Source organism: Camelina sativa, chromosome 18 (assembly GCF_030686135.1).
Source record: "Camelina sativa cultivar CO46 ecotype springtype chromosome 18, ASM3068613v1".
Taxonomy (NCBI): domain Eukaryota; kingdom Viridiplantae; phylum Streptophyta; class Magnoliopsida; order Brassicales; family Brassicaceae; genus Camelina; species Camelina sativa.
This window is the reverse complement of record NC_141897.1, coordinates 22117362-22140370: the sequence shown is the minus strand read 5'-3', so window position 1 is coordinate 22140370 and position 23009 is coordinate 22117362. Positions and strand designations below refer to the sequence as shown.

General features: G+C 37.1%; 6 protein-coding genes, 1 long non-coding RNA gene, 2 other non-coding genes and 3 pseudogenes across 15 annotated transcripts; 4 read left to right on the top strand and 8 right to left on the bottom strand.

The window, feature by feature from the left end:
* Positions 1-150: 150 nt before the first annotated feature.
* On the bottom strand, positions 151-224 carry TRNAV-AAC (transfer RNA valine (anticodon AAC)). Its single transcript has one exon. It is a non-coding gene; the product is annotated as a tRNA-Val (tRNA).
* A 220-nt stretch (positions 225-444) lies between these two features.
* LOC109130581 (uncharacterized) lies at positions 445-1438 on the top strand. 3 transcript variants are annotated; one of them, XM_087499989.1, is made up of 4 exons: positions 445-547; positions 685-915; positions 1026-1184; positions 1254-1438. In XM_087499989.1, the coding sequence occupies exons 1-4, from the start codon at positions 496-498 to the stop codon at positions 1304-1306; spliced, it is 495 nt and encodes a 164-aa protein (XP_087356115.1). In that variant the 5' UTR covers positions 445-495; the 3' UTR covers positions 1307-1438. The 3 variants fall into 3 exon arrangements, with proteins under 3 accessions (XP_087356115.1, XP_087356114.1, XP_087356116.1); XM_087499988.1 differs by having other exon boundaries at positions 1238-1438; XM_087499990.1 differs by having other exon boundaries at positions 481-584.
* Positions 1439-1833: 395 nt separating this feature from the next.
* On the bottom strand, positions 1834-2571 carry LOC147923164 (uncharacterized). The gene is made up of 2 exons (XR_015588456.1): positions 2518-2571; positions 1834-2305 (listed from the first exon to the last, which is right to left on the bottom strand). It is a non-coding gene; the product is annotated as an uncharacterized LOC147923164 (long non-coding RNA).
* Positions 2572-2655: 84 nt separating this feature from the next.
* LOC147923163 (soluble inorganic pyrophosphatase 6, chloroplastic-like) lies at positions 2656-4128 on the top strand (annotated as a pseudogene). The gene is made up of 7 exons (XR_015588293.1): positions 2656-2768; positions 2985-3030; positions 3118-3224; positions 3322-3422; positions 3499-3648; positions 3727-3825; positions 3901-4128. The product of XR_015588293.1 is annotated as a soluble inorganic pyrophosphatase 6, chloroplastic-like (transcript).
* Positions 2825-2898, bottom strand: TRNAV-AAC (transfer RNA valine (anticodon AAC)). Its single transcript has one exon. It is a non-coding gene; the product is annotated as a tRNA-Val (tRNA).
* LOC104762607 (putative sphingolipid transporter spinster homolog 2) lies at positions 4100-7605 on the bottom strand. The gene is made up of 14 exons (XM_087499987.1): positions 7261-7605; positions 6811-6942; positions 6510-6611; positions 6311-6415; positions 6147-6222; positions 5952-6026; positions 5757-5859; positions 5555-5689; positions 5389-5465; positions 5203-5316; positions 4963-5082; positions 4745-4873; positions 4515-4593; positions 4100-4429 (listed from the first exon to the last, which is right to left on the bottom strand). The coding sequence occupies exons 1-14, from the start codon at positions 7368-7370 to the stop codon at positions 4329-4331; spliced, it is 1458 nt and encodes a 485-aa protein (XP_087356113.1). The 5' UTR covers positions 7371-7605; the 3' UTR covers positions 4100-4328.
* A 402-nt stretch (positions 7606-8007) lies between these two features.
* LOC104763666 (pumilio homolog 18 pseudogene) lies at positions 8008-8913 on the top strand (annotated as a pseudogene).
* A 213-nt stretch (positions 8914-9126) lies between these two features.
* Positions 9127-10003, bottom strand: LOC104762606 (uncharacterized). Its single transcript, XM_010485930.2, has one exon. The coding sequence runs from the start codon at positions 9892-9894 to the stop codon at positions 9343-9345; it is 552 nt and encodes a 183-aa protein (XP_010484232.1). The 5' UTR covers positions 9895-10003; the 3' UTR covers positions 9127-9342.
* A 94-nt stretch (positions 10004-10097) lies between these two features.
* Positions 10098-12080, bottom strand: LOC104762604 (protein trichome birefringence-like 12). 4 transcript variants are annotated; one of them, XR_015589272.1, is made up of 4 exons: positions 11495-12077; positions 11090-11220; positions 10749-10998; positions 10098-10587 (listed from the first exon to the last, which is right to left on the bottom strand). XR_015589272.1 is itself a non-coding variant. In XM_010485928.3 (4 exons), exons 1-4 carry the CDS (start codon positions 12046-12048, stop codon positions 10338-10340), a joined length of 1215 nt encoding a protein of 404 aa, XP_010484230.1. In that variant the 5' UTR covers positions 12049-12080; the 3' UTR covers positions 10098-10337. The 4 variants fall into 4 exon arrangements, 2 of the variants coding, with proteins under 2 accessions (XP_010484230.1, XP_010484231.1); XR_015589271.1 differs by having other exon boundaries at positions 10098-10610; positions 11495-12063; XM_010485928.3 differs by having other exon boundaries at positions 10098-10610; positions 11090-11227; positions 11495-12080.
* A 296-nt stretch (positions 12081-12376) lies between these two features.
* Positions 12377-12763, top strand: LOC147923162 (IAA-leucine resistant 2-like). The gene has a single exon (XM_087497928.1). It carries the CDS (start codon positions 12377-12379, stop codon positions 12761-12763), a length of 387 nt encoding a protein of 128 aa, XP_087354054.1.
* A 223-nt stretch (positions 12764-12986) lies between these two features.
* LOC104763665 (F-box/FBD/LRR-repeat protein At4g26340 pseudogene) lies at positions 12987-14522 on the bottom strand (annotated as a pseudogene).
* A 3458-nt stretch (positions 14523-17980) lies between these two features.
* Positions 17981-22507, bottom strand: LOC104762603 (oligopeptide transporter 4). The gene is made up of 5 exons (XM_010485927.3): positions 21868-22507; positions 21374-21471; positions 19276-19839; positions 18936-19188; positions 17981-18862 (listed from the first exon to the last, which is right to left on the bottom strand). The coding sequence occupies exons 1-5, from the start codon at positions 22342-22344 to the stop codon at positions 18065-18067; spliced, it is 2190 nt and encodes a 729-aa protein (XP_010484229.2). The 5' UTR covers positions 22345-22507; the 3' UTR covers positions 17981-18064.
* Positions 22508-23009: the final 502 nt, after the last annotated feature.

Sequence of the window (23009 nt, the reverse complement as noted above, 5' to 3'; positions counted from 1 at the left end):
TGTGGCGCGAGATCAAACAATTTGTGTTACGTGGTTGGTGCTTGGTGAGTCTGGCACGAAAACGGTTTAATTTAATATAATAACATTACTTAACGACGTCGTGTAGATAACTAAAGTAAATTTGCGTTAATTGAAAAAACAAAAAAAGAATGGCTTCGCCCGGGTTCGAACCGGAGACCTTCAGTGTGTTAGACTGACGTGATAACCAACTACACCACGAAACCATTTAGCAAATGTTTAGATGTCGTCGTCAACAAACAAGAGATCATCATCCTTTAGTGGTGAAATCTAATATGAGTGAGACCCCTTCTCTTGTACAATCAATCCTCGGTTCCAGACAATCCAGGAATAAACTAGTGTGACGCCGCCGCGCAATGATTTGGACAACAGGGCCTAACTGATATCTACAAGGCCCAGCCCAATAAAATACTATCTGAACTAAACCCTAATTTAAAAAGGTTTTATTGTTGCGAGAAGTCTCTTCATCGTCTCTTCATGGAAACCATGTCTCCCGTCAAGAATCCTTACTGGGACGGTGTACACGCCAGTAAGATCCCTCTCTGTATCTTGCTCGGCTCGAACTTGTACGCTTCGTCTATATATAGAAGATTATTTTTGATCTGTTCTCTCATAGTAAAACATTTAATGGATTGTAATTGAACTTTTTGATATCGTGGTGGGCAGAGGGTGACACAGGTGTGTTCTGGGACGTGGTGGATTTCCCAATGCCTACTGAATCTGATCCTGATTTGATTTGTAGGATGATCAAATCAGCTCTTGATGAACAGGGTTGTTGTAATGGTTCTGTGTCAATCCGGTTGTACGACGTCGAAGATGAGAAAACGGCCACGAAACAAGAAGTGATCATAGATAAATATGAGGCTGCCGGAATCAGTTTAAATTTCGTACCCGAAGGTACGTAGTGTGAATATGAATTCCTCCTTTACCTAATCCCTCCTCTCTTTCTCTTTACTACGGACATGATGTGATCTCTAATCTAGCTAGCTCTCCGTTGATTTGTATAGTTGCTGAGGCGCATGGATATGCTAGAGTTCATAAGATGTTATTGGACATTCTTTTGTGGGCATTTTCCAGTGTTCAAACGTCCAATTTGATTATACTCTCAAAAAAACTCAAGGAAGACTCGAAGACGGTCGGTGCTATTGAGGGTTTGCGTTTCGACGGTATGAAAATTCTCTTATCACATCTAAAGTGCTATCTTCTACTGAAAGCTCAGAATGGCTTTTGATTAGGCTTTGTGAGAGCCTACCATCACAAGAGAAGTGGAAGCGCGTTGACGATATAAGCTGAAGCGTGGTGTGATTCTGATGCTGTTACCAACTAGCTAGGAAGCAAAATGTACTTTTGTGTTTTATGTGATGTACGTACTTGTGTGTTTTATGTTATATCTGTGATTGATTCTCTTTGGTTTCGATCATTTAGTCTTTCTTCACCTAAAACAAAAAAATGAAATACGATCTTTATTGAAAATAATATTTTATGGACAACGCCTGTATTGTTTTGAGTCTTCAACCAAAATTAATTTGTTTTTTTTTATTCTACACACCATCATGTCCGTATGAGCACTAAGATTGTGATCATACCCGTGTGGCAAGGTCTATAATATAAACTAGGATTCTACTGCTCTAGGTCCATTATATTTTTTTGTTATCTGTTTATCTCATTCTCTTTGCTATGTCAAGCCCTAGCCTGTTTCAGAGACACCAGATTTATTTAGAAGAGTTAGGAATTGCGATACGTGAACTGACAGATGAAATTATATTTCATCGAACCCAATTTAATCAATATAAAATCCTCTTATAGTAGTGAGACTATGCAACTGAGCTTAATTATAGCTTGGATCAACAACAACATGATCGCCCACATGCATAATTTTAAAATACACGGACTAAATCTCAATGGAGGCTTTCAAGTTAAACAAAACCAAAAGATGAATACTAACTTATTGGCCTCTTAATTTGTCTTTCTTGAGATCTTATTGGTTTCGGGAGCTACTTTCGGCTTCCTTGATTATAGACTTACAAGTACTGCAGCGGTATCTTCCGCGCGTATTTGATTTGCTCGACGACAACAGGGGTTCCACTGTTATCTAATATGCTGGTAGGATCATGGAAGACAATATTGTAATCACTTTTTTTCTTGATAGCTTCGATAAGACTTGTGAACTGCTCGTCTTTTCCCAAGTTTTTTGAGAGTATAATCAAATTGGCTCGCATATTTTGCTCTCTCAATGCCCAGAGAAGAGTGTGAACTGACATGTAGTGAACTCTGTCATATTTAGTTCCTGGAATAATAATTAATAGTAGTTGTACATCAACGGAGAGATCTAGATTAGTTAGAGAGACACACACACAAACCAAAACAAAACAGAGACAAAGAAGTCAAAATCCTCCGTTACATTTTTTAAAAATTGACAGATCGAAAATTACTACGTACAACCCCAATATATAAATGTAGACCAACAACAATTCGAGCAAGAGTGAGAGATCATCTTACGGTAGAAATCTCTAGTGGTTCCCATGGACACAGACTGAGACAGATGAACAATAATGGGAAATTTATCTGATTATCAAAAATTAGGGTTACTGAAAAATAAAAGGCAGAGAGTTAGCTTATTGGGCTAGGCCTGTCAGAATGTCAATTAAGTCCAAGTTGTGCGGCGTTATCCTCTGTTTGAAAGAGGAGCAGGCAGGACCAAGAAAGATATTGCATCGGGCTACAAACAACTTCTTAAGTTGGATGAAACGGTATAGACCATGTCAAACCAAAAAAAAGGGCAGTCCCTTAAAAACAAAAAAGAAAATGGCTTCGCCCGGGTTCGAACCGGAGACCTTCAGTGTGTTAGACTGACGTGATAACCGACTACACCACGAAACCATTACGTTAGACCTCAACAAATTAGAAACTTTATTAGAAATATTGGTTGTATCTACTTGCCAGTACAGACTGTGTATGTATTGTAGGGATTTGTGCATCTTTGTATCCGTAACTGATCTCGATATGAAGAGGGTAATTAACTTCAGTATCTGTTCTGATTCAAAAGTTTTGGATACGGGAATAAAAAAAATGTAACTAAAAAGCAGTGTAATGTAATGAATCGTGGAAATCCCTAAAGAGTCCAGAGCTAAAATGGAGGTTGCTACTGATGAAGCTTTCACTCCTATTAAACAAGACACTAAGAAAGGGAAGCTCAGATATTATCCGTAAGAATAAAAAAAGAGTTGAACCAGTTTTTGGCATTGGCATCATCTTGTGATGATTTGAGTAGCTAACAGGATTTTCTTGTTTTTGGTTACATAGTTACAACATAAAATGGAACTATGGATTGTTTCCACAAACATGGGAAGATCCAACTCTGGCAAACTCTGAGGTTGAAGGTGCTTTTGGAGATAATGATCCTGGTAGGTTTATGGATTTCTGGATGGTTTTCATGCTCTGAGCTTAGCTTATTTTGGTTTCGTATCTGTTCTTTTGTAGTTGATGTTGTTGAGATTGGTGAAAGTCAAAGGAAGACTGGTGAGGTTCTAAAGGTGAAGCCTTTAGCTGCTTTGGCTATGATTGATGAAGGAGAGCTCGACTGGAAGATCGTTGCGATTTGATGTTGATGATGTCGAGATGCATTTCCCGGTATGATCTCAAAGAATCAAGAATTCATTTCTTAATGGACTTTTGTTTTCTGACTCGATATGTTGCTCTCCCTTTCAGGGTACTCTTACAGCTATCAGAGATTGGTTTAGAGACTACAAGATCCCAGATGGGAAGCTTGCTAACAAGTTTGGCCTTGGAAACAAACCAGCAAACAAAGTAATATCCTTATCGACTCTTTTCCTATTTGGTTTACAGATTCTAAAGAGCTTATTCTGGTTTTTGTGTTTATAGGATTACGCTTTGAAGATCATCCATGAGACGAATGAATCATGGGCTAAACTTCAAGAGATCAGTTTCTCCTGGAGAACTTTCACTTTTCTGAAACAGTTTCTAGATAATCTGAGCAATGTTCTAATCCTTGAGTGACAACTTTTTCTTCTTTTTTGATGAAATTTGAACAATTGAGATGCTTTTTAGCTGATCGTACGAATGAGAAATAACATCAAGATATCATAATTATGTTCCTGAACTGAGTTGTGACTTAGACATATCAGTCTGAATCTGAAAACTTAACTAAACAACTAAGTTTCTGTAGAGAGGAACAAGGTATACAAATAAAGGTAATCATATATGTTTCATGCACATTTCTTTTGTACAAGTTTGATAAAAAAAAGATGAGAATATACCATAAAATTCTCAACAGTTACATTTGAGGGTTCTCATGCTACCTCAAGAAGAGGTGCAACGGTTGATTCTTCTCTGGTCACGACATCAGGCTCGGAATCTTCATTATATCTGTCCACACTATTCAGGAAAATCCCTGTAGAGTCACAAACGCAACAAATCATTATTCATTACTACCACATTATGAATTTTGAGTTCCTGGTGTGGCTAAAAAACCGTACCTATGGACCAAATTGCAGCAGCTGGAAAGAGAACGAATGTAAGAACAAGAGCAGTTACTCTCCAATTGTTCACATGGTCCTGCATGAGGCAAAATGAGAACATAGAGAAGTCGGATACAGTGATGGTTCAAACTAATCTAGATGAAAAATTGCATTCATCTGAAGCTTAATTTGATTAAGACACTGGATTTGTGAATCAAGATTTTGTAGATATAACTAAGAAACCAAACCTGAAGAACTCCGACGAGTGGTGAGGAAGGTACATCTCCAAAGATATGGATAGAGACAGTAGACATCGCCATTGCTAGTGGTCTCAAACTTGGTTTGACACAATGGAGAACTACGAAATTCACAGGACCCTATACAACATGAAATAAATCAGAAGAAATAGAATTTGTATAACATAACAGAATCAAGTAAGTTTATGAATGGTGGAAACCGAGATTACCTGTGTGGCAAAGATGAGAAGTTCACCAATAGCAAAAAAAGCTAAAAATGCATACAAGCTCTTGAAACAGAAAGCAGAAAAGCAAAATAGTGCTCCTATAAATGTTGAAACTGAAAGAAGCTGCAAAATACAGAAATAGGCGATCAAGTACTAGTTTTCCAAGATCATAAGTGGTAGAATTTATGTTCGGAATGTGGAATCTATGTGAGGATAATTTGTCTTTCAAGTTAAGGATCTTACCTTGAAAGCATTTGAAATTGTAGCATCCATGTAATCTAGAATCACTCCTCCTGATAATGTGCCAACGATTCCGCATATAACTGTAACCCCTCCAAATATCAGATCAGCGTTTTCCTGCAATGGGATAAAGGCATCAAGTGATATACTTCTACACATGGAAACAAATAAGCTCTGGTAATATTTTACCATCTTGTATATGTTATAACCAGCCTTTGGCCCCCAATATGAATATGCACCTAAAACAAAGTTGTAAGCAATATACCCTGCGAAAAAGAAAGAAACAGTTACAGGTAATCGATAAATCATACAATGACAAATATACTTTTAACACACGAGAAGGAAAAATGGTTACCAAGAATGTTTGTAACATAAACCTTATCAACCAAAAGCAATTTCAAATCTTTCAGGACAGATGAAAACCCATAGCTGACTGGCAAGACGTTTAAGTTATCTGTCCGGGTTTTCCCTGTATCATCTGGAGCGAAACCTGAAGATACAAGTTACATTAGAAATAGCCCAACTCCACAGGGACATAGGGTACTTCAAACACGCACCTTTCAAATGCAAGGGTTTGATAACAAAACCTAGAACAGCAAAAGGAAGCATAAGTATTGCTTCTCCCCAAAATGCTGCACGCCAAGGAAGGACATTCCCCACCTACAAGAAAACAGAAAGAGATCACTGAAAGGCGGTGTAAACCCGAACCATATAATCAGAAAATCATGACATGAATAACAAAAATGACTCACCAGTCCACCATATACATAGCCAAAAGCATAGCCTGCCGGAATGCACATGTAGAATAAAGCAAGCCACGCTGATTTCTGGTTCAAACAAAAACAAAAGTGCCTTGTGAATAATCAGATTCCTTCCTATAGAAAATTAATTACCATCCTTCCCTAAACCATGGATCGAGAGAGAAAATATAGTCCAGAAGCAACTACCTGATCATGTGGAGCATTATCGTCGATATATGGGGCAGCGAGACTGACAAATGATGCCTCACCAACACCAACAAACCTGAATAAGGTGTAAAATGGAGATGAAGATGATTTTGGAAATGTAATATGAAAGAAATAGATGAAAAGCTAATAGAAACTACACCTACATGCGACAGATTGTGATGGACCAAAAATCAAACGAAAGACCGCAGCCAAGCACAGCGAGAGTCCAGATGGATAATCCAACCCCGATAAGTCTAAACGGATTAACACTGGAACACATAACAGAAAGATAATGAAATGTAGATGCAAATTCAATAAAATTGGTGCCTTTGCACTCAGAAGTTTGGGGAATCCAGTTCACACCTCTTTGCTAGTGAAGCAAATATAGGAGAGGCTACAAGAAGCCCAACCATGAAAGCAGATGACAGAACTCCATCTTCAAAATTGCTCAAGTTGAAATCCCCCCTGTGAAGTACAACCATGGGCATTATGACTAACAACAAAGAAAACCCAATACCAATATTCTCAGATGATCATATGTTTTCACAAAATATGGATAGATGATCAGCTCCCGTACCACCTCTAGCTTAAATTAAAGTTTGATTAAAGTCACATACTATAATTTGAACAGTAGTAATGGATAGCAAACAAAAGGGGAACTTACTGAATTCCGGTGCCAGATGAACATGTACCAGTTGAGGTGCAAGTACCACGACTCCCATTGATACCATTACTTGCTATAGCTCCTCGATCTATATAATTGATTAAGTTGACAACACAAAACACAACGAGAAGCCTGCCAGAGATAAACCACATAATAAGCACAAGAATTACAGAATACTAAATTTGACTATAAGCAAATTAAAACAAAAAAAAAAGATAAGACATTTTTTTTTGTTCATCACAAATGTTACAGAACTTCCTTAAATAGAACCAAAACCAATTAGACGACGATTTCAAGCGAAAACAGAATTGTTTTTCACACTACAGTACTCCATTCACACCATCAACTATAAAAGATTTCTTCTTTCAAACATATCGCCCAATTTTTGCGAAAAGTTAGGATATTTTTGGACCTGAGAAAACAAAATGCATACAATGGAGTAAAAATTACTTTTTGGGGGTAAACCATGAAGGCTCTGTGATCTGATCCTTGAGCGAATCTGAATCCCTCTCCATGATTCTAGGGTTTTTACCACGGTCACCTTCTCCGTCAACATCCATGGGAAATGGGATAAACTCCACCGTGGTTTTCTGAGAATTCCGAATTTTCGATATACCATGCGGAAGGGTATTCTTGTCAATAATTGTTTGAATTAATCAATAAGTGAACAAAACAAACAAAACAAAACAAAAAAAACAAGTCGGTTTTCGTAAGTTTTGTTTTTTCCTCTAATTTATTTGTTTTTCCATTAATTCAATAATTTCTTGTGTAAGTTTTGTTTTTCAATTTTATTTTATTTTTTTCTTGTAAACGATAAGTTTTAAATCTAAAGCGTAGTTTGGAATTCTTCAATGAAGATTTATTATTATCTTTGTTTCCTCAAAAAAAAAAAATTAACTAACGGCTGACTTGGATATTACTCCCACGTTCCCTCATTAAAAAAAAAAAAAAAAGATTTTCTCTAGTTGTTGATATTAATTTTTAAAAATTATCTAATGATGATAATCTCGATATAATTTCCTTTTCCTACAAAGAATCTCTCAAGTCAAATTCTAACAAGTAAAACACCTGATCATATAAATCAATCTCTACATTCATATTCTCCTAAAATCACACACCTAACCTAGTCATGGTAATCAATTCACTATTGTAACTTATTTTAACATACAGAACGATTCCAAACAAAATTCTCGTACGATGTCTAGACAAAACTATAATCTTCTACAGCTTCGCATGCGTTTACATACGTTACTCACATCCATGGAAGGAGAAGAAGGTCCCAAGGAGTTTAACGATATTATCTCTAGGAACAACGGAAACGAGCTTCGTAGGTTTGTGTCAATGTTAACGTCACAATCCGATTACTTTTTCGAGATTATAAATGATAGAGAAGGATCAAGACGCGTTAAGAGACTCTTGGGAAAATTTCAAGAGACGGACGAAATCTTATTGAACGCTATCGTGCATAGGTTCATTGATATTATGACTGGGAAATATAGCTATCTCGTTGCGTTAACCGCTTTCAGAGTCTCGAGGAGCTTGGTATTGGTTAGTCGCACTCTCCGTGACGCTCTTTACTTAGCGAGCGATGTAATCGGGTGTATCGCACTTAACCAAATGATAAACGCGTCAAACGGTATCTTCAGACATGCGTTACTTTACGAAGTAGCGGATAACGCTGATTGGCTAAGCATGGACGATTCAGGAAACTTTGTGGTACAACACGTGCTTAACTTGCGTGACTTGGAATGCACGGACCGTGTAGCGTTTCGGCTCTACGGTTACTACGTTGAGCTTTCGTCTGAGAAACGTGGTAGCTACATCGTGGAGCAGGTTCTTGAGTTTGGATCGTTGATAGCTCTAGATTTGGTCGTGAGTAATCTTATGGATTGTGGTGGATTCACGTTGTCGAGACTGGCTCGGCATGAGTTTGGGAATTATGTCGTGAAAAAGGCGTTGAGCGTCACGCGGCGGAAGGGCAGGGTTGATTTGTTTTTGGGTCTCGTTAGGATGTTGAAGTTGAGTCCTTTTCTTGATCTCTTGCGTATGTCTCAGCACGGAAGGAACATTGTGGCGATTCTCGATTCAACAACTATTATATAAATGTTCAAATTTTATATACTTTTGTTATAGCTAAAATATAGGGTTTGATCGATGTTTAAGGATCTTATGTGATACGATATGTTATATATGTTACACAACTAGTATGAATAAAATATCTTTATGCCTAGACCCCAAGTAGCTAGTGTATTTTGTTTCTCTTCTCTACTAACCAAAGACAAGAAGAGTGCTTGCAAAATATATCCCACTTACTGCTTTCTTGTCTCAAAATCATTCATTACCAATTAGCAATTCTCTCTGTTTTGTATATCACATAACAAAGATTTGGGTTTCACAAATCTACAAACATGTTGCAGTATCAGTCTTATTCTCAGGTCAAGACACAAATGTACTATGAAATGCCTTAACGAAACTGATCAGACAAACGAAACATAGACTATGAAAAAAACAGAACATTGAAGGAGATTCTTTCTACTCAAAACCAATGATTCTCTTCAATCCAGGAAACAACCCAGAAAACGAAGACATTGAAGAAGGAGAATCGATTGTTTTGTCAGAATCAAAACACTCGAGTTCAACCATTTCCTTAACAGATCTAACAGATAAAGGCTGAAAATCTCCAGCCCATTCATCCACAAACTCTCTAACAAGACTCAATCTCTCTTCTTCTTCAATCTTCCTCCATTTGATCCTCATCTCATCTTCTTTCAAACCCATATGCTTACAAAACTCTCCCCAAAGAATCTCACCGCTCTTCTTCATCGCTTCTCGTCTCTGTTCCGAGGCCGTGTTCGCCTTCCCGATTTCTCTAGCCAAATCTTTCGCAAGCTCCGAATCGCTCATAATCTTCTTCTTCCTCTTGGGCCTCCTTAGCCGCATGTTGCTGATGATTTCGTCGTCTTCATCGTCTCTCCTTGTGCACTGAATTCGGGTTACGGGCCGGGTCAACCTTTGCTGTTGATATTCGAGATTCCGAGAAAAGCAAGTCTTTTGGGGAAGAAGATGAAGTAATCTCAGCGACATCTTCTTCTGCTTCTTCCTTCTCTCTCTATCTCTCTCTTCTGCCCTCTGTGTCCCAAATCCTTAAATTTAGTATTTTTATCGTCTAATTTTATTCTCTTAAAGATTGAGCCTTTGGGACATCGACGTATTCCTTAGTTTTAAGTCCAAAGGTGGAACCTTTCGAGATATTAGAGCTTCTTTGCAGTTAGTTTCAACACCACCAATTAGGAAGATATTAACTTCATGGAAACAGTCATTTACAAGCAACTCTATGCAATTTAAATGTTTGTGCTTTGTGAAGGTGTGTCTTGAAATAAGGAACAAAGAAATCTTACTACAAAATTTCATCAAAATATGAATCATTTACAGTTCAAAAGGTGGAACCTTTCCGACGTTTGAGGTTTCAATATGCCCAAGCAAGTCTCTCTGTTCTCAGACTCTGACAGGGTCTTTCTTCACTCTGTTTAAAAGTTAGTGAGGATCAGTTCTGATAAGATATCGACCCATGTGTCCGGAACGCCAGGTAGGCACCAATGCATACAGTCTTGTCCCCATATTGCCACCGCGTCTTGCTTCCCTAACCAGATAGCTGGATGAGCATCTGCTCTGAATTCACTTAGATGGGTCAGATCAAGTAACTTTATCTTTTTGGTTTGCAACTCATTCTTGATGATTTGGTTAATCCTTCTTGCTTCTTTGTTCACTCCATTGTTCCTGGGATCAAACCACAAGTCAAGCTGTCTAGGTCTTAGCATCAGCATCATTTTTATATCAGAATGCAAATATATTCAATCAGTAAAGAATATTATCCGTAATCTTTCAGGAGAATCCAGAGAAAGAAGCAAGGACTAGCTCGGTTAAGCTCGTTGGCATACCTGGTTTTCTTCGAGTGGTTTCTCGAGTAAACAACTTCCATTCTGGTTCCAATCACCACCATAAAAGTGCCTTGGTGATTGCAAACGCCAGAACTTGAGGGTCTTTTCTGGTACTTCTCTTTGGATATAAGAAACCATATGTTGAAGAACTACTTCAAATCCTTGCAATATATCAAGAGGAGGATTTATCGGCTTTCCCTTTCGATAGAAGACTAGAGGTGTCTCTTTAGGAAACTTATCGTAACCCCACCTAAACCCAAAAACCACATCCAACTACTCTGAATAATTTCTCCACAAAGTTACAAGCATTATGCACAAAGTTAAGGAGATAATTAATTTACCAATGGCCAGAGTTAAAAATGAGAACATCATAGAAGCTAGTGACATTGATCCACTCATTTGCAGGAACGTCAACATCAACTCGATATGTTCCTTTCACTCCATCTTGATTGGCTTCCGCAGAGGACTTCGGCTGCCACCTTTTATCATATCAGTTTAGAAGAACTAAATTCAACATATAAAAAGAACACATACATTATGCTTTCAACTTTCAACTCTAAGAGCTTCATAATTCAGTAATGACCAGTAAACTGAAGAAGTAATCTGAATTTCCTCACAAGATTCTAAGACATTGTGCAAAAAACCACATATCAAGCCTACAATTTGGTAATCTAAAACCCAAAATCCTAAGACTGAATTCAATATCTAATCAAAAGAACTAATAATATACTAGATTTCAATCTTACTGATACTTAGAGAGGAGAACAGCTCTGTGATAAGCAACAGTGACATTGAACTTAGGGAAGTAAGCTCCACGCCAAGCTTTTTTCTTCTTCCACTTCACAGCACTCGGATCAGCCACTCTAAGTATACACAAGAACGAAACCAACAAGTTCTCATTCAGAGAATCCCCAACAAACCCAACATTCTTGTTCCTCATCATCGTTAGAAACCGGGTCGGGTCAATTCGACTCAACCCGCAACCATTAGGCACCCATCTCCATGAATTGATAACGTCCATGTTCTCTCGCTTGTTCCGTAAACAATTCCAAGCGTTTCTGTGGAAAGGACAAGTATCGTCGTACAACGGTTTCGGAGTTTCTGGATCGAAGACCCATCGGCCGGAGAAGAGATCGCACGGCGGAGGAGAGACGAGGTTCGAAGAAGCGATCGGACGGCGGAGAAGGAGTAAGGAATAGAAGAGGAGTAAGAGGAGAGAAAGGAGTAGAATACGTGGAAGAAGTGAGGATCGGAGCTTCGACGGCATCGTCGTGTAGATTCGTCTGGATCCCAACTCCATCGATTCACACGAAGAAGACACACGCGGCTAAACCGGTAATTTGTTCCGGTTCGGGTTGATATAAATAAATCCGGTTTATTTCCACTTCGGTTTTGGATTTGATTTTTACATCGGTTTAGGATTAAAATTGGGTTTATAGAAGCTTATTCGTTGGTGGTGTCGACTCCCTCGATCCCTTAAATCCTAAAGAAGCCCGACTCTTCTACTTCTTCAGTGTCTGAAGTTATTATGAAGCCTGTCTTTTCCGCTGCCCCCCCACCAACATCCTCCTGCTCCTAAGAGCGTGGCTGACGCTTCTTCTGGCTTCATTCCCAGTGCGTCTTCCGATATGGTCAAGCCTTACATAGGCTTGAAAGTTAACTACAATGCTCGTAAGGCTAACTCGTCTTACACTCCGAGCGCCCTCTTTATGGATTTCATTATCCATCACATGAATGAGCTGCTCGTTGGTAATTCCTACTTTCTGCGCGACTGCGCCGAGTATCACCCATACATCATCCGCCTTTACTTTGCCGTGTTGTTTTGGATTCAATGTCTTCGATGTGGGCAACACGCTCACGCTATTACTGCTTCTGCCCAACAGACGCTTCGTCAATTTCTAGACGACTTCCCTCTCGATACTTTGCCTATTGCTGGCCCTCTCCTTGCTTACTTCAAGAATCTGGCCTGCTCCCGGCGTCCATCCCCACCGAGAAGTACAACAAAACCGCCATGAAAGCTACACCGGCGTCCATCCGTCCATAGCCGCTGACAGAACGTAGTTATACCTCTGCCACCAAATTTTCCGGTACCGGAATTACAAACAAGTTGAATATCGTCCCGACCAATATCCACGAATTGTAGTTCACCGCGGTTGCAGGCATAATTGCGGTTGCTCCTAGAAGAACAGGGAGATTCACAAGTGGAATCCACGAACGTTTTGGGAACGCTTTGTGCAATGACCAAAGCTTAAGCAGGTAGGTGTCTTTGAATATGTTTCCTTTTATACAAAAATTTTTGTGAGCCTGCGATTTACATTTAGAATATTCTTAAACCTTTAAAGGACAACCAAAATAAGAGAGAGATAAAGAGAGTCAGTTTTGTCTTGCACTTGTTCTGCTGTTTCTTGTGTAATTTTTCAGTCGAAAAGAAGCTGACACGGAATTGAAGGCGTAGTCAGAGATACCAAGTCCTTGAGCATCTTATATTTGGCTTCAACATCATTGGATTGTGGCAAGAAAGTTGCAGTCTTCAAACGTGTAGCATTCCTTATGATGAAGTTCGCCACCTCTGAATCTCCTCGTCTGCCTTTGTTACCGATCCATGCGAAAGTTTCAAGACTGTCGGGAATAGAACTCGGCTGCTTCCAACAATCTGGAGTTTCTTCACTAGGAAAATGAAGCTCATGTTCATCAGTGAGTTTGAGAGATGCTAGTTTGGGAGAATTTTGGAGCATTTGAGTGAGAAGCTCCCACCAACCTTGCGCACATGTACTTAGCTCGAGATGAACAAGCCGATAGAAGCAGATGACCATACTAGGGACCTCTGAGTGTAGTGATACACATAAATAAAGGCGGCGGGTTGAAGCAAGAGCTCTCAGAAACCTGTGAGTAACTCCTTGAGTGATGTCAACATGCGCCTCGTTCAAATTGGGCATATTCTCAATTCGACGAGAGTCGTAGACAACATCATCGACAATCTTAAGGTACTCAAGGCGAGGGCATTCTATCATATATACACACCGCCCTTGCTCTTGTCTCTCGAGTCCCATAAATCTAAATGTCGTAAACAAGGCAAAGCGATAGTGATGTCTTCACCCTCGTGTTCTTCGTCTATCACAGCCGACATTCGAAGAAACTGAAGATTAGGACAGCCGTGTAAAAGCTTATGAAGACATGTGTAACCCATCATCTTAAGAGACAAACTCTTGAGAAACGGAAGGCTGCAAAAAACATCCGAAAAAAGGCAATTTGCGATCCTTAAGTCCTCTAATGTTTCACATGTGTATAGGCTACTCGGCAAATTGACTGGTGGCCCTGGCCGGATTATAACTATGAGCCGACGCATGCGGCGAGAAATCGCAGTATCGATCCATATCCCAACATCCACAGGGTGACACTTAGGACCAAGGTAGAGAACCAAACAATTTAGAATCGGCGACTTGTTTTTCATCAAAGTCCTGTAAGCAAACTCTGTGAAGCTCTTATAGTCGGCATCATCATTATGATACTTGAGATCATCGAGCTCAATCCTTGACACTAAACACCAAAGAGACTGCCACCTTTTCGAGACAAGCATTGTGGCCATGACGTCTTTTGTTGGAAGAAGCCACAGTAATCGCAATAGCAAGTCATCTGGAAGTAGACTGATCATGTCCATATCCGGAACTGCAAACCCAAATAAGAAGAAAAGATAAAGCCTTGCGAGAACGTATAAAGCCGATGTCGAGACAAGTAAGAAGAAAACCTTACAGGAATTGTTTGGAGATACGAATTTCCTTGTCACTCAAGGTATATATATACTAACCATGAATAACCCAGAAATTGTCGATGATAGATGCAGATTTGGACACGTATCAACAACATTGGAAAATTAATTATAAAAAAGATATGTTTCCAAATATTAATGTACATATTTAAGGAAATAAGGAAAACTAACTAAATACAGAAAACAAAATTTGTGAAATTTTATTACTTGTTTAGTTTTTTATAAATGTTTTTGTTATTTTTTTATTATTATAAAAACTAATTAAAATATATATTAGATATAATTTACCTTTTTAAGATAAAAATTTTAGTTATACTCCAATAAATTAAATTGCATAAAATTAAAATTTATTTAATAATTGGAATAAACAATTAAATTGTAATCTAGTAATTTCTTTTAATGTCAAGTCTATTGCCTGAAGGAAGGAAGACAAAAAATTATTTTGTTGTAATCTAGTAATTTTTTATTATTATAAAATTTATTTTAATTTCTCATATCATAACCATCACTAAAAAAAATTAACCCCATTTATTATGTAAATGTGTTTTGTAACAAATGATATTTAAACTGAACAAATGCTGTGCAAAAATTATATAAAGTATATGAATTCAATATAACGACTTCAAACGATCCCATGGTGACCAAAACGCATAGTAGTTGAATAGCAAGATTCCGTAACAAGTCATGACTTAGTTATGATATACCATAACTAGTTATGATAGTTAAAGATTAGTCACTAAATTATTAAGATTACATGTATTCAGGATCTAGATTAGTCAGTCGATATAGTAATCGGATAGCTAAGATTCCGTAACACTTATTTAGGATACCATATTAGTGATTGAATGGTTTGTTCAGATTATGTTAAGATTAATCTTAAGATTAATGTTATGTTATGTTAGTGGTTATGTTATGCTAAGATTATGTTATATTAGTGATAATGTTATACCATATCAGTGATTATGTTATGTTAAGATTAATTTTCAATTCATTTACTAATAGATTACAAGAGAACAGACAAGGAGAAAGTGAAGGAGAGTTGAGAAGATGGATATTGACAAAGAGGGAGTGACTATGGACACATACATAGCTGATGCAAGCAAGCAAAAGAATCAAAGACCTCGAGTACCCCTAAAACTAAAGATACTGTTCATCCAAAAACTCTTATCTGTCTCATCCATCAAACTCTCATTGGATGTTATTAGAAAGACAACACACCAAATATATATAAAAAAAACAAGACAAGTCCATGTGATATATGCATTAATCAAATGTATTTCTATATGTTTGCTTTTCGTATACCAAAATCAAACTCTGTTTTTAAAAATTTTGGTTACGCAAGCTTTCAAAATCCAACCAATGGTCCCTTACGAAGTCCACATTTATAGCTTTACCAGCCTGATCTTGATATGTGGTATATGATATGTAGAATTCCACACCAAATGGTTTAGGCCAACAACATATATGAAATCATCTCCTGTTTAGAAAAACATTGTGTAGATAAGTTTTAAGACCCGTGTGGGATGGTATTTTCTACAAATAGACTTACCTTCTGTCACTGCACTATGAAATATAGCTATATATATATAATTATGAGATATAACTATATGTATAAAAAAATAAATGAAAAGCAAAACCATGAAAATCTCTCAGTCAATCCCCTTGCCCAATGATCTGAGTCCCAACCCCAGTGTGCTTTTCCCAGTTTGAAACCTTCGAGTTCCTTTATAAAAATCATTCGAAACCTTTGGATCCTCTCTCAAACACCGAATTTTCTCTCTATTTTGTCAAAAGTTCCTTTTACCATTTTATCTATTGTCGGTAAATTCATTAATTTGTGTTCACAAAATATTTTTTTACTGCTGTCGTCTTACTCTCGAATTGGAATATAGTACCCTGCAGTCTGATCCTAGGATATATTATATATTCTACATCTAAAAACTTACGGCTCCACAACTTTTTTGTAGAAGAACATAACAGTTTACACTTTCTAAGCTGCCTCTCCGAGAAGAGATAAAAAACAATCTTTATAAAAATCAATCCTTAAAAAAAAAGTAACCGAACAAAAGTAAGTAGACTTAATAAAAGGACAAAGAATTGAAGGTTATCACTTCTACATAATTGATAACTTATGCGCACATATATTTGTAGTTTAACTATACAGGATACACACACAACACCATATACATACATGCATTTTTAGTGAACTATGGGATCATTGTCATATTGAGAGAGAGATAGAGATAGAGAGAGAGAGAAGAGAGTATGGATTGCGTCAGGGTGACAAGGCGTCAAGGGACAAGGCACAAGCTTTCTGGAGGAAGTGAACTCGAAAATCTATTCTCGTATATTGGTATTGGTTATTGTATATCTCACTACTTCACCATCTTATATATGTGTGTTTATTGGTTATTATGTAGATAGGTTTACTACATATTGTTTTCGTTGAATATAATCCCGTTTTATAATATGACAATGTAATCTGTGAGATGATTGATTATATATGAAAACTGCAAAACCTTGAGGAAGTTAGAAAATCAATCCTGAACTATATACACTGATCTAAATATTATATATGGATGCATCTCTTTCTACACTTAGATCTCATGTATGCAGGGGCGGGTGGGGCACGTGCCCCAGACTACTTTTTAAAAATTAACCATTAACATTATTTCACGTTGATCCTTTAGTTCATTTGGTAAATAGGCCCCCATGTGACATTAAATGGTCGTGAGTTCAAATCTCTTTTCCCCCTTTGTACTATTTATTTTTCTCTTTTTTTTGGGTTAATTTTATACTTGTTCTATGTCTTTGTTACCAATGCATTTGGGATCTTCTTTATTCTATTTAATTATCTTTCTTTAACAAAATTAAATGCTTTTATTTTTATTTAATTTTCCTATTTCCAGTTTATTTTTTAAAAAGTTAATTAGTATTTTTTGATGTATGATATACATATATATTAATTGAAAATTGATGGTAAAACCAGTTAATTAGTAACACTACAATTTATTATAATTTTTAAATTAATTTGTTATTTTAGGGTTTAATTTGTGTGATATGGTTAGATAAGTAATTTTAATTGTTTTTTATAGTCAATAGTAAGTTTGTAATTGTGCATTTGTCTACTTATTTTTTTAAAAAATATTTTTCTTTACCAATAGAAAAATACTTATAAATTTTTGGCTAATTAAAGATGCAAAATATGCTTTCAAATTATCAAAAATATATATTATATTTAATATGTTTTATTATATAATTTTAATATTTTTATTATATATCATTTGTGCCTCATACAATATATTTTTCTAGATCGGCCACTGCATGTATGTATTTTATGTCATTAATTTCCTCTGTTTTGAGTTGAACCATGTAGGAAGGAGAAGTTGCTATTTGTATATTGAAACCAAATCTTGTAAGAATAATTAATTTCTTTGCTACGGTTGTAGTTGGACTATATATATCGTTTGTTTTGAAGTTTTTAGTTACTTTGTTTATTAATGTTACGCTGTATCATACATTCTTGCCACACACCCATGACAGCCTAAAATTATTTAACCGGACAACCATCAACAATTACTCCTCTAGCGGTTGGACACTTAGCTAGATCACAGTGTTCACCTCTTGTTCCCCACCAATCCAAACTCTTCTCCTCCACCCCCACCGAGAAGTACAACAAAACCGCCATGAAAGCTACACCGGCGTCCATAGCCGCTGACAGAACATAGTTATACCTCTGCCACCAACTTTTCCGGTACCGGAACACAAACAAGTTGAATATTGTCCCGACCAATATCCATGAATTGTAGTTCACCGCAGTAGCTGGTGGCATCATTGCGGTTGCTCCTAGAAGAACAGGGAGATTCACAAGTGGAATCCAAGAACGTTTTGGGAACGCTTTGTGCAATGACCACACTATGACTGGTCCTAACGCGCCTCCAAGGAAAAACCAGTTCATGGCAGCATAGTTTCCCTGAGAACCGAAGATCCGTTTTGGTCCGACCAATCCCCAAATGACAGATGCATCGAAGAAAACACGGTCACCAGGACATGTCCATGGACTGTTGGGAGGTAGAAGTTCCTCTTGACATATGTTTTTGATAGAGTTTAATTGCCACCATGCGACCGTTATGTTGATTGTTCCCGCAAGAATTGTACCGATGAATTGGACCAAGAACATGGATCTTGGTGGGATCTTCATATAATGACCAAGTTTAAAGTCATTTAGGAAAGAGACAGCTTGTGCCATACTCATATATCCGTAGACTTTGAAGCATACGTTTGCGATAGGTCGTCCCGGGTAAATGAGTCCCATTGCGTACTCTGTTATTATATTCAACCCCGGTGTCTACAAAACAGATAAACAAATGAATAGGGCCGTTCCTTGCAGTATAAGCTACCCATGAATTAATATTGCTTACTTGGTTAGTTGTTGCCGTTATGATGCTTATCGGGAGGGTGAAGATGAAAGCCATCGCGCTTGCGAACACAAGTCCCCACCAAGGCATTTGAACCTCATCGTTCAAGAAAACACATAACGCAAGAGAGATAAGTAGTGTAACTGCCAACATCGAGTAAAACCACCATGAAGGTATGTCTTTATATCTCTTCATTAACCTCGTGTGTATATCTTCTTTGCCTTTATATGAAACTCGAAACCTCTCTATAATTTCTCTGTAGATGCATCAAAAACAAATAAATGATTGATCACATATATATCACTTTGGCAGTTACGAAACACATTTATGTTGCTTACTTTACCTGCCATAGAAGAGAGCTACGTGAGTGAGTGTAGAAGCAATGGTGGCGAAACCAAGCCCATAGGTAAGAGCAAAGAACATGCTCAAGTTGATCCTTCCTTGTTGCTCATACTTAGCCAAATCGAGCTCAAATTTATCATTCACGATCGCAGGAATATCGTATGTTTTGCCAACTGATGTGAAAAGATGGGACGAAAATATAGGAAACCTCGTAGCATTGTAAGAATCAAATCCCCAATAGGCTATAGGCAACACGATGTAGATCAAGAGAACATAACCGAAGAAAACGTTAGCGATGGCGAAGAAGGGGCTGATAAGTGGACTGAACAAGAAAGAGGCAACCGCAGTCCAGTCGAGTGTGAAGGCTCCAAGACCGAGACCTCTCATTCCCGAACCGATCTGTTGAGCAGTGACTGATCTTGGAAATGCCCAACAAACCCATGAGATGCTTGTGAGTGTTGTGAAGAGATAGCCAGGGACTATGTACCATCCGAAACTGCAAACTAATGCTATGACAAAGAATTTTGCTCTCGTCATCTTTTGGTCGTCCTTCTCATGCAATGCCCTATCCATGCAATTTTTAATTTTATTTTAAAACAAGCCGCTATGTGAAATATAATATAGCTGTTATGGAGAGTAAACTCACTTGTAATATCTATAAGCAAATATGGATTATTATCAAATTCAAATGCTTATAGAAAATTCATTAACCAAAAAGAATTGGATTTATTACTCTATATTGCTACAATCGTGCGTGTATATTTTGAGTTAGTGACGAAATATACTGTGTGGTGATATATTGACATATTGTGATAAGTTGGAAGTTTTGGCTTTTGAAAGTCTACGACGCGTTAGTAGGACTTTGACTACGTTTTTAATGTCACTATCTACTTCTTCTTAAAGTTATGATTAGAATTAGAAACTGTTCCCCTAATTTTGTGGAAACCACTTTACTATCTACAGTATACATATAATTAATTAGTCATCACTAGTATAATTAGATAGTATGAATTTGTTGTCAACATCTAAAATTTTCAAAGTCTTTCCATTGATTATACATACGCATAGACCCACCATGTGCAACCTCCACTACAACCACAGATTAAACAATTAACTCCATTTATTGTTATTGTAAATTCAAAAACTCAGTTTGTCGAGAAGAAAAAAAAAAGAATTATAAAACTTAATTATAAAACGATAGCGTGTTTCATCTTAAACATGATTTATTTTTATTGACCGTTAACGTATATATACATCTTTTCCTTCGTCATGGTTATGAAATGTGAAAGTGTTTATTAATCTTGTGGACCACTGAGTGAAGGAGTAAAGTTTCAATGTTTCATACTCACGTAGCCGCAAAAATCCCGCCATGTCTACAGCTTGACTCACGTAGTCACGTGGATTCATATTGAACACTTAATTAGGAAAAGTTATGATAGATATCAATATCCATCTTCAACGAAAATGTTGAATACTTCATTATTGTGTATGTTATGCCTTCGGTCAATCTTGTAGAAATGGATAAGAACTACGAAGTGGTCATGATCGATCAAAGGATAGCCCACAAGCGTGGACCATAATTTTGGCTAGTGTTATTCTATTATAGAGAGCAATTTATTTTCTATATTGACCTATTATGAAATAAACCACTCTTTTTATTTCTGAACACCATCATATATGCTATATGCATGTACGTTATGCATCAATCCTAACCAAATCGATGAGAGAAGTTTAAATTTACAAAAGAAAATAGTTCGAAAATTGGAAAATAATATAGGAAAGTCAATGGGAGCGCTCCTGCGAATGGAGTCAAAACTCGAATGCTCCGAACTCGAATAGCTAAATCTTGCTATAAATATTTTCAAAGAAATCTTTAGAATGTTTTTGGGGAAAAGAGATATGGATAGGCTTGTATTTATACTATTCGACACGCTGTACGTGATGCAAAGAACAAAAATGTTTTTACTTTGGGCTTAAGACTAAAATTAATAAAAGTAATCGTAATTGAGTTGCTTTCTCCCGCATATTATGTAGCTTTATCAGTTTAAATGGAATAATTAGTAACCTCATCAAATTTAAAGAGTACGTAGAAAACTCACCGAAACAATGAGACTTGAACCAGAGTGCTAGGCCACCACATGTGAGCTGGTTCGACCACATATTTCCTAAGCAAACCGGCCCATCCATATCCCAACACCTACCATATTTGTGTAACACTTCACATCAATTACACATCGATAACATTTAAATAATGAAATAAACAATCAAGAATGGGGCATCGTTGATGATATAACCCAAACCGACAAATTTCCCTTTTAAACCAAAAAGTCTCTACCTATATTTCATGCAATTTTTTTTTGTTTCCTAGCGAAATCATGCTGTTTAAAATATAAATAAATACTGAAGAAGTTAAAAAGTTACTTATTTCAGTATCAATAGTAAGACATGTAAATTTATTGAAATGTCATAATCTATCAGCTCGTTTTATTGTTATCTTGTAGTTACTTGGTGACGTTCGGTAAAGTAAATATTAACTATAGAATACTAGCTAGTATATAATTAACAAGTTGATTAAATGATTAAAAAGTGAAACCTGGGTAGTGATGATGAGGAGCCAACCGGCGACAAAAGAGATATCCCTGCGATAGAAAGCTTTTATAATTGTGATGATACCAACGGCATAAGCCGACCCGGATCCGAACGCACTACCCGCATTCGCAAATATCGATATCAAAACGTGCTCTTTCATGTTAAACGGACCCGGGTTCAACGAGAACCGGGTGGATCCACAGCCTGGTAACCCAAACCGGGTTTTGGGAAGCACTTTGGCCAAGAAGTGACCGATTGGGAGTGTAGCGACCTGAACCGTGATTTGAGTGATTACTAGCGGTTCGGTTCGGTACGAGAAGAACTGGTTGAGGAACGAGAGGAGGGAACATGAGATTAGACCCAAGAACCACATCCTGAACGTCCAAACCGGTAGTGTCGGGTCGTCTGTGTTTGTTACCGTTAGACGGACTTCTTCAATTGGGGATGTGTCTTCATCGGAGAATTCGTCGGCGATGACCATTCCGGTGAAGAGGCACTGTGTTTGAGTTAAGAGAGAGAGAGAGAGCTGTGGTAAGACGAGAAATCTTTATGTGTGAGACTGACAAGAGAACCATATCTCTCTCTTTTTATAATAGACAATATTGTTTTTTTTTTTGGAAAATAAAGATAAGTTTTTTTATCATATTTTAATTGAATTATTGTTTGGATCTTTATTCTTTAATGAGTCAACTATATGAAGTGTATGTACATCGTTATATGATACGATTTTTTTTTTTTTTTTTTGTCGTCTCGTTATATGATACGATGTGAACCAATTAGACTTTTTTGTTAATTTTTTTTTGTGATTAGTAGTACTAAACTAGTGGCAAACAAGAAGAAGAGAAAACTACAAAATTCTGCTTTCATACTATGACGTAAAATTAAATGATTTTTGTAATATTATAAAATAAAAGATATAAGAAATAAGAGTTGAAGAGAACCTTTTTGATGTTGATAGATGATAGTCTTCGAATTGAATCTTAGAATACGGCAATAAACTATGGAATTTTTTTCCACGGATGCACATTTGGATTTGACTTTGTATATACCGCCATCTCGCTAGGTACTACATATGGTCTGATTGGCAACATAACCAAAACTGTAAGCTAAAGCTGTAAGTTTTTACGGAATAATGCAAAACTGTAA

Coding starts and splice junctions, on each gene's coding strand:
- LOC109130581 (XM_087499988.1), top strand. CDS start 496: ATGGAAACCATGTCTCCCGTCAAGAATCCTTACTGGGACGGTGTACAC. Junction 548..684: donor CTGGGACGGTGTACACGCCA/GTAAGATCCCTC, acceptor CGTGGTGGGCAG/AGGGTGACACAGGTGTGTTC. Junction 1,185..1,237: donor TGAGGGTTTGCGTTTCGACG/GTATGAAAATTC, acceptor CTGAAAGCTCAG/AATGGCTTTTGATTAGGCTT.
- LOC104762607 (XM_087499987.1), bottom strand. CDS start 7,370: ATGGATGTTGACGGAGAAGGTGACCGTGGTAAAAACCCTAGAATCATG. Junction 6,223..6,310: donor TCCATCACAATCTGTCGCAT/GTAGGTGTAGTT, acceptor CACCTTATTCAG/GTTTGTTGGTGTTGGTGAGG. Junction 5,466..5,554: donor TTATGTTACAAACATTCTTG/GTAACCATTTTT, acceptor TCTTTTTCGCAG/GGTATATTGCTTACAACTTT.
- LOC104762606 (XM_010485930.2), bottom strand. CDS start 9,894: ATGTCGCTGAGATTACTTCATCTTCTTCCCCAAAAGACTTGCTTTTCT.
- LOC104762604 (XM_010485928.3), bottom strand. CDS start 12,048: ATGGAGTTGGGATCCAGACGAATCTACACGACGATGCCGTCGAAGCTC. Junction 11,228..11,494: donor GTTCTCCTCTCTAAGTATCA/GTAAGATTGAAA, acceptor ATATGATAAAAG/GTGGCAGCCGAAGTCCTCTG. Junction 10,611..10,748: donor AACCACTCGAAGAAAACCAG/GTATGCCAACGA, acceptor AGACCTAGACAG/CTTGACTTGTGGTTTGATCC.
- LOC147923162 (XM_087497928.1), top strand. CDS start 12,377: ATGGTCAAGCCTTACATAGGCTTGAAAGTTAACTACAATGCTCGTAAG.
- LOC104762603 (XM_010485927.3), bottom strand. CDS start 22,344: ATGGTCATCGCCGACGAATTCTCCGATGAAGACACATCCCCAATTGAA. Junction 21,472..21,867: donor TCCTCATCATCACTACCCAG/GTTTCACTTTTT, acceptor CAAATATGGTAG/GTGTTGGGATATGGATGGGC. Junction 19,189..19,275: donor GTAGCTCTCTTCTATGGCAG/GTAAAGTAAGCA, acceptor ATGCATCTACAG/AGAAATTATAGAGAGGTTTC.